Source organism: Cyprinus carpio, chromosome B13 (genome assembly GCF_018340385.1).
Source record: "Cyprinus carpio isolate SPL01 chromosome B13, ASM1834038v1, whole genome shotgun sequence".
NCBI lineage: Eukaryota > Metazoa > Chordata > Actinopteri > Cypriniformes > Cyprinidae > Cyprinus > Cyprinus carpio.
The window spans coordinates 22001323-22016413 of NC_056609.1; the positions used below are offsets into that span (position 1 = coordinate 22001323).

The 15091-nt window shown below is 36.7% G+C and overlaps 1 protein-coding gene across 4 annotated transcripts in view; it reads left to right on the forward strand.

Annotated features, from left to right (window-relative positions):
- Positions 1 to 14078, forward strand: part of macrod2 (mono-ADP ribosylhydrolase 2) — a 502194-nt gene extending 488116 nt beyond the window's left edge. For 2 of the 4 annotated variants that reach the window (XM_042737283.1, XM_042737281.1), the window contains 4 exons: positions 3300 to 3368; positions 10408 to 10464; positions 11237 to 11311; positions 12597 to 14078. In XM_042737283.1, the coding sequence (XP_042593217.1) occupies positions 3300 to 3368; positions 10408 to 10464; positions 11237 to 11311; positions 12597 to 12628 (233 nt within the window). In that variant the 3' untranslated portion in view covers positions 12629 to 14078. The remainder of the gene's footprint in view (positions 1 to 3299; positions 3369 to 10407; positions 10465 to 11236; positions 11312 to 12596) is intronic. The other 2 variants (XM_042737284.1, XM_042737282.1) reach the window with 1 other exon arrangement.
- The last annotated feature ends 1013 nt before the right edge of the window (positions 14079 to 15091 follow it).

Here is a 15091-nt window from a genome sequence, read left to right on the forward strand (position 1 = left end):
GTATCCTTACGGTGAGTGCGGTTAAAAATCATATATTTTGTCTTCTTTGAATTTAAAACTAATTTTAATTTATCCAACGTATATTGTATAGTATTAAATGCTTTTTGTAAATTAATCAGAGCTTGATTTATATAGATGCTGCTGCTGTATAAATAATTGAGTCATCAGCATATAGATGCACATTAGCAGAATCTACTCCTGAATCCAAATCATTTATAAAAATAGAAAATAGGATAGGAGATAAAATAGATCCTTGTGGAACTCCTTTTTTAACTTGAAGAAAAGGAGAATTATAATTTTCTATATTCACACATTGAGTTCGTTCTGATAGATAATTATCAAACCATTTTCATAGCAGCTTTCACTAATACCTATAGATCTAAGTTTCTGTAATAATAAATTATGATCAACAGAGTCGAAGGCTTTTGAAAGGTCGACAAATAATGCGTCACAGGACTTTTTACAATCTAAAGAGTTTATAAGGTCATTTGTAACTAATAAAGCTGCAGTTAGGGTACTATGACCTGCTCTAAAGCCTGACTGGTAATCGTTAAGAACATTTTTATCTGTTAAAAAATTGTTTTAATTGATCGTTTAGCAATGATTTCAAATAATTTAGCTAAGACTGGTAATCTAGAAATAGGGCGGTAGTTGTGTTAGGATCTGAAGGATCTCCACTTTTAAATAAGGGATATAACTGTTGCCGACTTCCACGCTCTCGGAATATAATATTGAAATTAAACTTAAATTAAAAATAGAAGCACTGGCTCTGCTAAAATACCAGCAGCTATTTTTTAAAAAATAAGGCTCAATTTTATCCACCCCTGCAGATTTTTTGACATCGAGTTTCACTAAAGCATTATAAACCTGGGATGTTGTAATAGGAGAGAAATTAAACACCTGCCTGGGACAATGTTTATCAGAGACAACTAATTCTAACCTGGGATGTTGTAATAGGAGAGAAATTAAACACCTGCCTGGGACAATGTTTATCAGAGACAACTAATTCTAACTACCTCTAACAATATTTTGATTAACAATTAAGTGATCTGGAATTTTAATTGATAAACTCGTTCCTGAAGTAGATTTTACTAGCTTCCAGAATTTAGTAGGATTATTTAAATTTGCACTGTGTCTACATCCTGCTCAAAAACTGTCCTAGCACTTTGCTTTGGAGCAGGATATATTAAATAACACAAATACAAAAACAACATGCACAGTGTTTCATTCCAAACCCATAAGACCTTTGTTCTCTTCAGAACACAAATTAAGATATTTTTTGATGAAATCCAAGAGCTTTCTGACCATGCATAGACAGCAAAGCAACTGACATTTTCAAGGCCCAGAAAGGTAGTAAGGACGCTGTTAAATTAGTCCATGTGACATCAGTGGTTCAGCTATTTGACTATTTTAATGATATCCTCTCTACCTTTCTGGGCCTTGAACGTGATGTTCGCTGCTGTCTATAGAGAGTCAGAAAGCTCTTGGATTTCATTAAAAATATCTTAATTTAATTAACAAGATGAACAATATGGATTTGGAACAACATGAGGGTGAGTAATTAATGACAGAATTTTCATTTTTAGGTGAACTATCCCTTAAATGTGTTTTGTAGCTTAGCTCATAAAATTGTAGCCTCCCTGTAAATGTGGCATAGTGGTTAGTTGTGGTTCTCATATAAGAGAAGCAGGTTCAAATCCAGTCCCTCAAAAGGTCTAGAGTCAATTTTTTAAGTTGCTGTTTTAGTTATACAGTAGTTTTTGTTATTTGATAAATACCTCATTGCCATGTTCATTAATTGCTAGTAGTATTATAAGATAGATAGATAGATGTATGTATGTATGTATGTATGTATATATATATGGAGTATTTTGGAAGGTTGGAAGGATTTTGGAGTGTTTCTGTGGGAATTATTGCCCATTCATCCAGTAGAGCATTTGTGAGTTCAGGCACTGATGTTGGACGAGAAGGCCTGGCTCCATTCCTCCATTCCACTTCATCCCAAAGGTGTTTGATGGGGTTGAGGTCAGGACTCTGTGTGGGCCTGTCAAGTTCTTCCACACCAAACTCATCCAACCATGTCTTTATAGACCTAGCTTTGTGCCCTGGGGCACAGTCATGCTGGAATAGAAAAAGGCCTTCCCCAAACCATGAAGCATTAAGGGCTTTGAAAACCAACCCCATACCATTATCCCTCCTCCATTGAAATTTACAGGAAGGTAACATTCTCCTAGTCAAACCCATTAGACTGGCAAACAGAAAAGCATGATTCGTCACTCTACAAAACGTTTCCACTGCTCCAGAGTCCAGTGGTGGTATGCTTCATATATATATGTGTGTGTTTGTGTGTGTGTGTGTGTGTGTGTGTGTGTGTGTGTGTGTGTGTGTGTGTGTGTGTGTGTGTGTGTGTGTGGAAATAAGTATCAACATTTAACCAAAAAATTGGACATTCTGGTATATGGAACACACAATTGTTAATGCTACAGACATTCGTTGTCCATATTAAACATTTGTTAGAAAACAGGCTTGATGGAAACCAAGCCATATAACAGCTTTCAGGCAGAGGCGCCACCATTGTATGAAGTCACACATAAATCTGACCCTCACAAACCCTCTTCAGCCACCACAACCATCTGCTGATGGACCCTGGACTTCAAACACACCTGATACGACTGTCATTTGCTCCCCGGCAGAGCACCCAGAATGCATTGTGTATGCTCTCCATTATGTAGTCACCTATGGCCCACAACCCTGTTAGCATCAAAGCAGGGAGAATGCAGGAGAAGAGGAGTCCTGCTCAAATAAGCTGGAAGGAGCACGGCTCTCACACTGTGGCTTTGAAGATCTTCTTTTGATCAGCGAGCTCGTCCCTCCCACAGCTCTCCAGATGGGGGGGTCAGGGGAGTGTGCGAGGAATATGGAGGCAGGATAAATCACAACGAATGTGAAGAGTGCTGAGGCACAGGATGCAGAGCTTATATTTGATAATGGCAGTTTTGTTTTGCTCATGCCTATTCATTTTGTCCTTCGCACACATCTCTCTCCTTTCAAAGGCGCACAAAATCCATTAAAAAGGCAAATAGAATTTAGGTGTTTTAATGCATATTAAACAAAAGAATAAAGAGAGAAGAAAAACCATGGACAGTTTGGCAGAAATAGCAAACTATGTGACATACTCACTTTAAAACTAGAGCTGTGTATAGTGTTGCTTCTTTGGAAGCTGTTTTAACCTTTTTTCTGTTTTAATGGCCATCATGTTCAGAATATTCTCTCAGTTTCTCCTCTCTCTGTGTTAATAGAGTCAACAAAGAGTGCAGACACCGGGGCTGACACCAATCAGGAGACTGAGGTTCCCATGGAGGTTCTGGGTATGTGCTAAATCAGTTTTCCCAAAGGTTTTATGTGTAATATATCTCAAGGTCACATTATTGAGACTCAACACATCTATTTTACAATAAGAGAAGAACAGTGCACTAATGTGTTGCATGCTAGCAGCAAAAACTATTTTATGTAAGATTAAGCATATAATGTACACTGCCTTTTAAAAGTTTGAGATTAGTAAGTTTAAAATTTTTTTTTTTTTTAAGAAATAAATGCTGTTATTCAGCAAGAATGGGTTAAAGTGATCAAAAGTGCCACTAAAGACTTAACATTTGCTAGTAAAAAGTTATATATTTAAAATACAATTATTTCATAGTTCAACTTTTTCTGACATATCGCTCAAGACTTAAGGATATAAAAATTATAATTCAACTTTATTTGGAGTACTGCTTTCTTAATATTAAGCCTAAAATGTGTTTTAATGTCACTGTTGATGGGGATTGTATGATCTTTGTATATTATCGGTCTTTAAATGCAAGACACTTAAAGTGTACCTGATGTATACTTGCAGTAGTTCCACTTCAGCACAATTAAATATACTTCAGTTCATCTTTAGTTGGACTTCAGCACTACTTACACAATTAAAGTGCATTAAATATAAAATTATTTGCTAAAATTTAGCAGACTTTAAGAATACCAGTTGTTGCATGAAATAAAAGTATTTCAAATACATTTTAGTACATTTATTTATCATTTATTAGTTATTACAATAAATCCTTTTTTTTTTTTATTCTGGTCTTTTGAACTTTCATTTAATTAAAGATTCCTGAAAAAAGAGATTCCACAAAAGTATTAAGCAGCTGTTTTCAACATTGATAACAGTAAAATATGTTTCTTGCGCACTATTAGAATGATTTCTGATGGACTGGAGTAATGGCTGCTGAAATTCAGCTTTGTCATCACAAATTAATTTACCTGTTAAAATATGTTAGAAAACAGTTATTTTCAATTGTAAAAATAATTCACAATAATTACTTTTTTACTTTTGAATGGTAGTGTAAGGGGAAATATGGATTGCGTTGGTGTTTGTGACCACAAGGCACTGTATGAAAGCAGGTTTCTTTTGAGAGATTGAACATTTCTGTATATTGTCAGAGTGTTTGAATGTGAAGAACATTGCTTTCGACGGTATATTCTCACATCTCTTTCCAGCAAGGTCTAAAGGTGCACATGAACAACAAGGTTTTGCATCCTATTCTTTGCTGCTGTAACTTATAATTATCTCATGCCGAATATCTCATGGTGAATATAATCTCTTGCCAAAGAACTCGTGGTGGGTCAGGCTCTAAAGCAGACACCACATTATGCTAAGTAACTCGTTAAGTTTTTCGCAGCAGGCCCTGCTACCTTTGCTGCGTTTAGCGGCTCTTGAGGTCATGGCAAAGGGGAACGCCCTCTTTTCTCACTTCCTTCATATTTGTTGTTGTTTTTCTCTTTTTTGTTTCATGTGTTTTGTGCTTTTGAATTGTTTTTGCAGTTGTAATTTGAAACAGAGAAGAGAAAGTTATCCCTGCACTCTGACTTCTTACACACTTTATTTAAAATGATAGTCCACCAAAATACAGATGTTCAATATGTGAACAAATCATTCTTTTGAGTCAATGATTCAGATGTTTCTGTCCACAAAACAAGTCTGAATGATTCATTCATGAATCAGACTAATTCGGTCTTATATAGTTTGTTTATATGTGAATAACAAATTAGTAATTTTTTGTATGGTCCAACAAAAATATTATATAGTTTCAGAAGACTTAAAATGCAGCACACAAGTTGTATGAACAACTTTTATGTAACCGAAATGGTGCTTTCACAAACTAGTACCCATTTATTTGTGTGGCAAATAGCAAGCAGTGCATTATATAAAATTTCCATTTGACAGAATTTTTCTTTTTGAGTGAACCATTGCTGTGCTGTTAAGCTGTGAAAACGAACTTTTGACTCGTGTACGTGATGAGTTAACCATATTAATTCTACATTGACTGTTCCCCTCCCTTCGCTGCTAATTTGCTTTACTGATCTGCCACAAACCTCCCTGCTCGATTCTCCACAGCGCTTTCAATGTGACCCTTAAACCAAGTGACCCCATGTTCTCTTTTCACATCTTTTTAAAGGTTTTGTTTTTCCAAGCATGGCCTTCTTGGCCCAGAGAGAACTGGAAGCCTTTCAGACCTAAAGAGGACCTCTTCCTCGTACAATGGCAGCTCGTCAAAGCACATCTTGTAACTTTAGGCAAATGCGGCCGGTAATACAATGCCACTTGGCTCTGTAGAAACCCTTCCTCGCATTTCTCACTCTATGCTTTGAGAGGGCGGAATACAGATGAGAGGAACCACTTGGCTTTTCACAGAGGAACGTGCATGAGAAGGAAATGTGGTATTTACACTGAAGCCCTCCCCACCGGGTTTGTTTCGACTCAATACCTTTTAATTGGCTCTAATTGTTTGAAGCTTCACCATCACACAGCGACGCAACGAAGAAAAAAGCCCCCCACACAATCAAGTGCCTTCCAGAATGCTTTTCTCTTTCTCTTCTCAATGTTGTTCCAGAGAAAACATGTCTGCCCTCGCCCCGCAACCTTTGAATATTTACATATGAAAATTAAGTTTGCTCTCCACATTTAGCACTTCATTAGCTCTCATGGTCTGGCTCTTTGAAAAGGTTGCCTGCCGTTGTTGCGCATGAATAGGCCTGGAATTACATTGATGTATGTTTTAATGATGAGCTGAACTCTACTGTTACCTCGCACAAAACGCTATGAAAGCTGCACTTTGGTCTAAAATGAGGCTATTCACTTGCAAAACACAGTTATTTACGTTAGATGATGAACACACAGTTTGTAGACCTAAAGTGAGATATCAGATGCAGCTGACACTGCTCATCTTTTCCAGATGTGAAGAGTTTGGTTCATTATATTGTCTCCATAAACCAAACATACCATCCACGGACTCCTCCAAGTGAAGGACGGATAGATAATGTCTTCGACTTGTAAGATATTGAGTGATTTTACTCAACAAACCTCTTGTGAACGTGCTGTAAGCTTGTTCTCTTGTTCTCCTTTCAGTCAAGTTCTTTTCCATTAACCTCCTGAGCGACATGGCGAGGTGCTTTTGTGAGTCACTGGTTCGATTACATCGGGTCCGTGCCCCAGTTAGGCCAGGGTTATTGGTTTGGTTGTTTGTGTTTGGCTTTGAGCTGCCAGCACACTGTGAGAGTCAAACAGCCTTGAGAACCTAAACAATATAGGTGCAGGGAAAAAGGTTATAAATGAAATGACCAAAGAAGCCTTGGCTCTGTTGAAGAAGCTCAGATGAGTGGCCTTCCTAAAATAATCTAATATAAAGTCCAGTTGCATTTGACAGTTGACAGATTCACTAGACATTTATGTGCCATTTATGTGACATGTGCAAATACAACTTATAAAGTATATTTAGAATATGATACCATTCAATAGTTTGGGGTTGGTACAATTTTTTTGGAAGTCTTTTATGCTCACCGAGGCTGCATTTGTTTGATCAAATATTCAGTAAGAATTGTAATATTGTGAAATACTATCACAATTTAAAAGAATTTTTTTCTATTTTGATCTATTTTAGAATGTAATTGATTGCAAATCTGAATTTTCAGAAGTTATTATTTCAGTGCCAGGATCAGCCAGGATCCTTCATAAAAAAAATTAATATGCTGATTTGTTTAAAAAAACATGTCATATTATAATCAATGTTGAAAACAGTGCTGCTTTTTTTAGCAGCCAGGATCCTTCATAAAAAATTTTTTTATTTGATTTTATTTGATTTTTTGACGCCCCTGGTTTTTTGCAAAGCTTCCCTTTTAAAATAACATTTATCTCCATTATATGATTTTTTTGTTTGTTTGTTTGTTTTTATTCTATTTCCTTTATTTAAAATTATATCTATATATCTGTTTACCACTCAAATAAAATTAAAATTGGGGAATTTTTAAGACATTCTCAGTTCAGTTTTGAATAGTGCATAAAGCTGATGGTTACCGTTGAAAATTTTTGAAGGGATTGGCCAAACCTTTCAACCAGCACCACCATTTGAGTCTCCAGTTAGTAGACATATCGTATCCTGAGGATTACGTCACGATGACTACACGTCTGCTTTGGCCTTTGTCTGTAATGTCATTGTTGGATTTGGAGGGGACGAGGAATGATGTTGATGCTCGCCTGACACGACCGGTCATTATTTGTGTGGCGCAGACGATTTATACTGCCTAACAATAGACCCACAAGCCCCTCACGATCTCTAGAGCGAATGGTTGGTGGAGGATCTAATTTTCTGCTTGTCTGAATATGAATATGACTTACGTCTGCCCCCAACCCCCCACCACACTTCCCTCCCTTTCTCTATCTTCCTCGCTCACTTGTTTCGTCTTCCCTGCTTTGTGAGTTGCCCGGCACTGACTGTAAAGATACCACCCACACGACAAGACCATCAAACTTTCATTACGCCTAAGTGCAGTTAATTTCAAGGGAAGCATATGAAGCAAAGAAAATACAACAATTTATCGAAGCTAGAGCGCTCTGACTATCTTGAGCTCGCTCAGCCGCTGTGATGAAGAGAATTGAGTGTCCAATGGACTGCTGTCAGGTAAATCAGGATAAATAAGCAAAACACATAGTTTGAGTGAGACTTATTCTGATGTTTAACATTCAGTATATCATTATTGCGAGGATTTTAAATCATAATGGCACGATACTATAACCTTAACCTCAGATTGCATCAGAAGCCTCAAATCAATATTTTGGCTTCTGGGCAGGGAAATGAAATTCAGTTGTTTTCTCTGCCATTTTTTGAGAAATAGACTCAAGCGCCCAGCTATCCTCCATGTCACATTTTTACACTTTTTCCTGCTTGACAGCTTCTGGCTACTTTATTTGTTTCACGGCACATCACACTCTCTTCCCGAAAGACCGAACTCATACTGTTGTCGGCTGTAAAGCTAAATTAGAGATCTGGCAAATTTCTGCAGCATCTCCTGTAGTACAGGGCAGCAGTTGGAAGCGAGCACAGACATTGATAGAAATTCCAGCATCTCGTATTTTGCAAAGGCTGGTTTGTTGTGTTTTGATCAGCGCTGCTTATTAGGAGCCCAAAGTGGCAGGGCTCCCTCTCAGCCCTGACATTATTACAGGGAAAGAGAGACAGACAGAGCATCAGGAGGAAGCCAAGTCTCAATTGAGCTTGCAGGTTCACTCGAGCGACAGCCTTAACTTTCTCATTTTGGTGCCTGTCCGTGGACTTTAAACGCAGCTCTGATTTCATCTTGATCGCAGTTTTTTACTTGAAAAACAAGAATGATGACAGAAGAGTGTTTTTTTGTTTTGTGTTTTTTTCTGTTCTTCCTTAATTGTTTTTTGTGATTTTTTTTTTACTGCTTCTCATTTGTGCTGGAATATGGATAAAACACCAAGTGAGGCACAAAGAGGAGACTTGCTTCCAGAAGTGGGTGGTAATGGAAACAGAGTTGTTGAATCGTATCACACTCGGTTTCAATTTCTCCCTCTACGGTGCCGCGAGACAAGAATGAAATGAAATCATGGCGGCGGCGGTTGCCCTTGCTCTCCCTCACCTTTCCTCATCCAGGCGCTCCGCTGCTGCTCTGTTTCTCCAATAAAAAGAGCTCTTTTTTTTACGTTTGAAACACAAATCCATCACTTGCAGCTTTGCGCCGTTAAATCAGTAGAATTTGAGGGCTGGCCACCAGGGAGAGCGAAGCGTCTGGGTAGCTCTCATTCTGAAAGGTTGCATTAAAGCCATCGTCTGTAGTTGTTGAAATGTTGCCACCATAACCCGAAGAATTGTCTTTCCGGCTGAAAGCGAAGCTTCAGAGCTTGTGATGAAATAAGCATGAAAGCATGTAGCATCACAGTGAAAACAGACGCCATGTTGTTACACTGCCAGTGATGTGTATTGTACGTTTAGGATGTTCCAGTGTGTTTAGATGATGTTTGTAAGATTCTCATGAAGGTAAAAATATTCTGCAGACAAATGCTATGGTTTGAGTGCGGAGACAATCTTCAGCAGTGAATTGGGTGTGCTTGCATCATCCGTGGATGTGCCGCAGGAAGGAGATTATTTCATGCTGAGGTTTGCTTTAGTATTTAGGCAGAGAGATAGAAGAGAGAAAGTTATAGACGAGTTTGAGAATGAGGCTCACACTGATATAGACTCGAGGCAGTTTCTAATTAATTTTCTATGCTTCCCCTTGTCTGCATTTGTTTTGTTCCTCTTGAAGGCAAGAGGCATTTGGACCATGTTTTTCATGTTTAAATATTATGCATTGGTCTCATACCAAAGAAGCACTAGCTATAAAGTAATCTCTTATTGAAGTTGATGTCTAAATATTCTACATTTGGGGTAGTGTGATGCAGTGGTTAAAAATACGGACTGGAAGAGTTCAAGTTCAAGCCCCAAAAGGCTACTCCACAGGGATTGTCACTTTAATTGAGTTCTAAGCAAGTTCTACAATATATTCAGTGGAATCACCAGTTTATGGAAGCTTATTTCTGCCAAGGAATGAAAGGGGAGAGGGGAGAACATTAAAAATGTTATTGCAACTTTTTCTCACAGACTTTTTTTTTTTGCAATTCTGAGAATGAAGTCAGAATTGTGAAATATATGCTCAAAATTGTGAGATATAAATTCGCTATTGCAAGAAAAGTCAGAATTGTGCTGAATTATATTTAGATTTTTTTAAGATTTATAAAATGTATGATGTAAAAATTTTAATTCTGAGACAAAAATAAATGTACAATTATTTTTTTTCATACCTATGCAATTTTTTTTTATTTGAAATATGAACTTTAAAAGGATGTTTCATATCCAACCAACCAATAAATAAATACATAAATCATGTTTTTGGAGATTAAAGAATGTAGTTGCTGTTCTTCCTGAAGATGATAATGAAGAATCCAGCATGTGGAGCCAGTATAACTGTAATAAATTCAAAAGAAAAAAGGCACATATAACTTAGCACATTATTTTATGACTTTTGTTTATTTAGATGCTGATCAAAGTGTCACAACAGCCAAGGAGAGCAACACCAGCAGCAGTACTAAAGGTAAAAAACAAAGATGTGTGAAATAAAACTATTTTTTGGCCTTTTGATCATTTCATGGTTTAAATTCAAATTCATGGCTTATTATTTTATACAGAAGAAAGCAGAGTGTGTGTGCGTTTCCAGATGTAAATGTGTTTTTAGTCAGTTTATTTATATGAAAGTTAAGAGAGGAAAAAATTCAGCAACAGGATCAGACTGGGACTCACGTCACCCAGTAATTTCTGAGCATGTGCGTGAACCACTAGGTCACGACTCCAATTCAAATGCATGTTTCATTATTTAAACAGAAGAAAGAAGAGCATGTGGGAATGCATATTTAAACTTGAATTTTCAGGTTATGAACCTTTTTGCCACTTTTTATTTATATGACAGTTGAGAGACCCAAAAAATGACAGGGAAAACAGAAGGGAACAGCATCGTAAATGTTGCATTTACTCAAGTAAACTCAAATGCATGCTTTATTATTTATACAGAAGAAAGAAAAGCGTATTTGGATGTTTGTTTGTTTTTTTTAGATGCATGCACAGGTGTATCTTGTCATCCTGAGCTCTGCAGTCTCATGTTCTTCTCTTGAAGCCTCTGTTGCCTCAGGCATAGCCTTTAGCATCCGCTGCATTTATTTCAGCTAGGAGAAGCCCAGTAGCCAATGAGATGTCACCCAGTGGCATCTAACTTTTAATTCCTCTGCTCAGCTGTGATCTTGAGTCATTCATTCCCTCCTCCCTGCCTTCTTCCCTTGTTTTCTCTGTCTCTCTCCTTAATATGTATCTAGATGATGTGAAAGCCCAGGATAAGAGCTCACAAGAGCCTGACGCAACTCCACCAGACACCAGACCAAATTCTGAAGGTAAAAGCTATAAATCAATAAGAGCTGAGAATAAAACAGAGAAACACACTTACGCAAGTCTCATCTTCAGTAAATATCCCCGTCTTTGTCATTGTCCTTCTCATTCAGCTAAAAGCTCCCAACTTTTTCTGCCTCGTATGCTTTCCCCGCAATTCCTTCACTTCCTTTCTTTCTCATTCACTTTCTCTCTGCTGATCTGGAACTGCGGAGTGACCCTGATTTTTCAGAGTAAACGTGTTGGCATGCCTCCTTAAATTGAGTTTGATGAATTACCTGCATGCCCACCTCACGGACATTAATAAATCAAACACAAAGCGTGTGTGATCGGAGCGCAGAGATGACGCAGTGCGAGAAAGCTGATAAATCATGTGTGATAAGAGTTTTGCTGTGCTGTCATTTCGGGAACCCCGGGGTCAGCTTCCCTCTTAGGGCCGCACATACAAACTCCCAGCATGCCATTTATATTCATTCCCTTCGCGTTTGACAGGAATTAATTTAGTACAGTATCTTTATGTGTGTATTTGTACAAACAGGTATACAGGTAGAATTTATTTGGTCTTTTTTTTAATTAAAAGAAAGTTGGTTCTAAATTAAAATATTTGATATTATTATATTATAGCCAATATAAAATTCAAGTCAAAACAGACTATCTGAACTGCAAGTTATTATTAAATTAGATATATTTGCTGTTAAATTATATTGAATACTTAATATTCAATATACATTGGTAAGGGTATAGTGTGTATATACATAGTGTGTGTATAGTTTATTTGTAAAATATATATTAAATATAAAATAGTTATAAAATATAAAATAAGTTATGTATGTATATCGAATATTATATATTAATTTTATTATATATTAATATATTTTTTATTTTATATTTGTTTATAAATAGACTTTTTGGCTCAATGTATATTAATGAAATACAGAATAAAATGGAAATATATATATATATATATATATATATATATATATATATATATATATATATATATATATATATATATATATATATATATATATATATAGATTATATATAGATAGATATATATATATAGATAGATATATATATATTTAACTGATTAATTGTCTGATAAATTAATGAAACAAATATTATATTACTTTCAGTTGCAGCTCCATTTCTAATTGGTACTGGAAAATAAAAAAGTGAACCAATGTTGCTTTCATGTTGACACTATTCTGTCAGCCTTGTGTATTAGGTTTAACTGTTTGTTTTCTAACATGTATACTTAATTCTGCTTTCATGTTTGTTTTCTTCAAGACGGCCAAGGCGATAAGAACACACAGGAATGAGACGACAATCAGCCTCATAGGAACGAGTGCCGGCAAACTGTGTGAAGGCAAAAATCACACCAATTTTGTCCCACGCCAGAGAGTCGCCCACAAATACTGGGAAAAGAGTTGACCCCCCACCCCCCAACACTTTATTCACCATCTTTCCTTCTATTCAATATGTATTTCCTTTCCGCTTCCTCATATTGATAATAAATCAGATATATGGCTATATAAAAAAAGATCAAATGAGAGTTTGAACATATCAGAGAGAGGCAGGGATTGTGGAGCTGGAGGAGGACTGCTATACCTCACTGACATGCTGCTTGATCAATAGTTTTTGGCTTTTTTTTTTTCCTTTTTTTTTTTTTTTCAATATAGCATCATGGTGCTGGATTTGAACTGGTTTAAATTAGATAGATTGCTCAAAACACATCCTAAAATCATCCTGCCGCTTTTAGTTACGTGCTGATTTGTAATGCTTCAGACAAAGTGCAAAGCCAAGTGCATCCCAGAGAGCACTCGTAATGCAAGATTCAGACCAAATATGATTGGATTCCGCAGGCCTGTCCACCGATTAAGATTTCTTTCAGGTGAAAAACACTAAAATGGCTATAAATGTCCGTTTGTGTGTGAGTGAGTGTGCGTATATACCGATGATGTCACTTTAAAGAGGTTTTTGCTTTGTGCGTGTGCTTTAGAACCAAGTCAGGTCAAACGAGGAGAACATCGCTTGATTCTAATCTCCTATCGAGTGGTGGCATTCCTCCCTTCTGCTTTGAAACGACACGTCACGCTCGCAGAGCCCCCCCTTTTATCTCTCAAACACGCACTGATCAGCTTCAAAGCTGCTCTGACTACTGCGAATGCCTGTTTAAAAAAAAAAAAGAAAAACCTGTTATGTCAGACTGACGTGGCCGTTTTTGATGATTGCGCTAACAAATGAATTCCCTCAAGTGTATCTAGATGCATGCCAGCGTTTCAAATGTTTTATTTACAGTCCCTCTCTCGGTCTCCCTCCCTTTCACATGCATAAACAGATCTCAGTTGCAAGCTCTCAATATTTTTACCAGATTGTCTCTGCATCTCAAAAAAAAAAAAAAAAAATCTGCCTTATTTCATGAAATAAGTAGTACATAATCACAAACTGGTGATGGCTAAAATAAAAGGCAAATAGTAAGTGTGTGGCTTTGAATGAATTAAATGCTACTTCAGATGATGAGTGATGATGCATTTCTTTCTTTAAACACACAAAATGATTTTCTGTCCTTTTGTTTGGGTTTTGATTTGGTTGTTTGGTTATCTTGCATATGATTTTTTGGTTGATAATGATTAAAAATGTATTCAAAAGCTTGATTTACTTCTTTTAGTGGTGCCATATTGTATATCAGATGAACGTCTGCCTTCATCCTCTGATGTTTGCTTTGCTATAAAACAACTATGAATAAAGTTATAAAGTTGTTTCCCTGGGCATGATGTCTGTGTGTTTTATGGTAATAAAATCCACCAGGTAATGTCAGCAGATATTGATTTATGAATATCTTTGTTTTCCTCAGAATTATTATCAGCAAATTTGCACATGCTTGTAAGCTATTCAAATGTCAGAGATTTTATTATTATAATTTCATGTGCCCGCAGTATTCACTTTATAACATCTCTAAAGCACTTAATGGACAAAAAATCATAGAATTTAATTTGTTTTCAATTACAAAAAATATATGGAGACTGAAATCTTGGGTGAGTTCCATTTGAAAGGAGGCATAACTATGCTGTACTCACTCTGAAGGGTGTAGTGCAGTACACTTAAGTGACAACATGGAACTGACCCTTTGCAAAGACCCGCCCCCCCAGTCACTGTTGCAGTGTCCGACAAGCCATCCCAATCTCACGCCACACAGTGAAAAATAAATCACAGAGCAAATAGGAAACTGGCAACATGCCGACAGATAAGACAGAGCAGGTTACTTCCAGTATGAAACAAAGTCTCTGCTTTCAAACAATAAATACCATTTTGTGGCTGCTTCATGTGTTGATCACTAGCGCCTCAGTACTTTTCATATTCACTTGTTAAAGCACAAAATAAACATGAATGAACATCAGAAGGTATCTTGTTAGAACCGCGGAAAGATGTTAATACACACCATTTTTCAAGTTTAAGTCCACGACGTTGATCTACTTTCCTGTCTGATTTGTTTGATGGACAAAATGCCGGATTCGGTCATATGATTGGTCATGGTCATTGACAGCAAAATTCCTTGAATATTGCATGTACTGAGGAATTGAAATCCCAGGTAAGATTAATTAAATGACTGTGCCATTGAGGGTCATTATCAGATGGCAAAATTATTTCCCTAAATTGATAATTGCACGCCTTTTACTAATGTCCTCGTGCAAGGGCCCTAGTTATAGGAAATATTCAAATTAAAATCATTTTGTTATTTTGCTACAACCCTAACCCAAAATGCCTGACCACACTTTTTCATG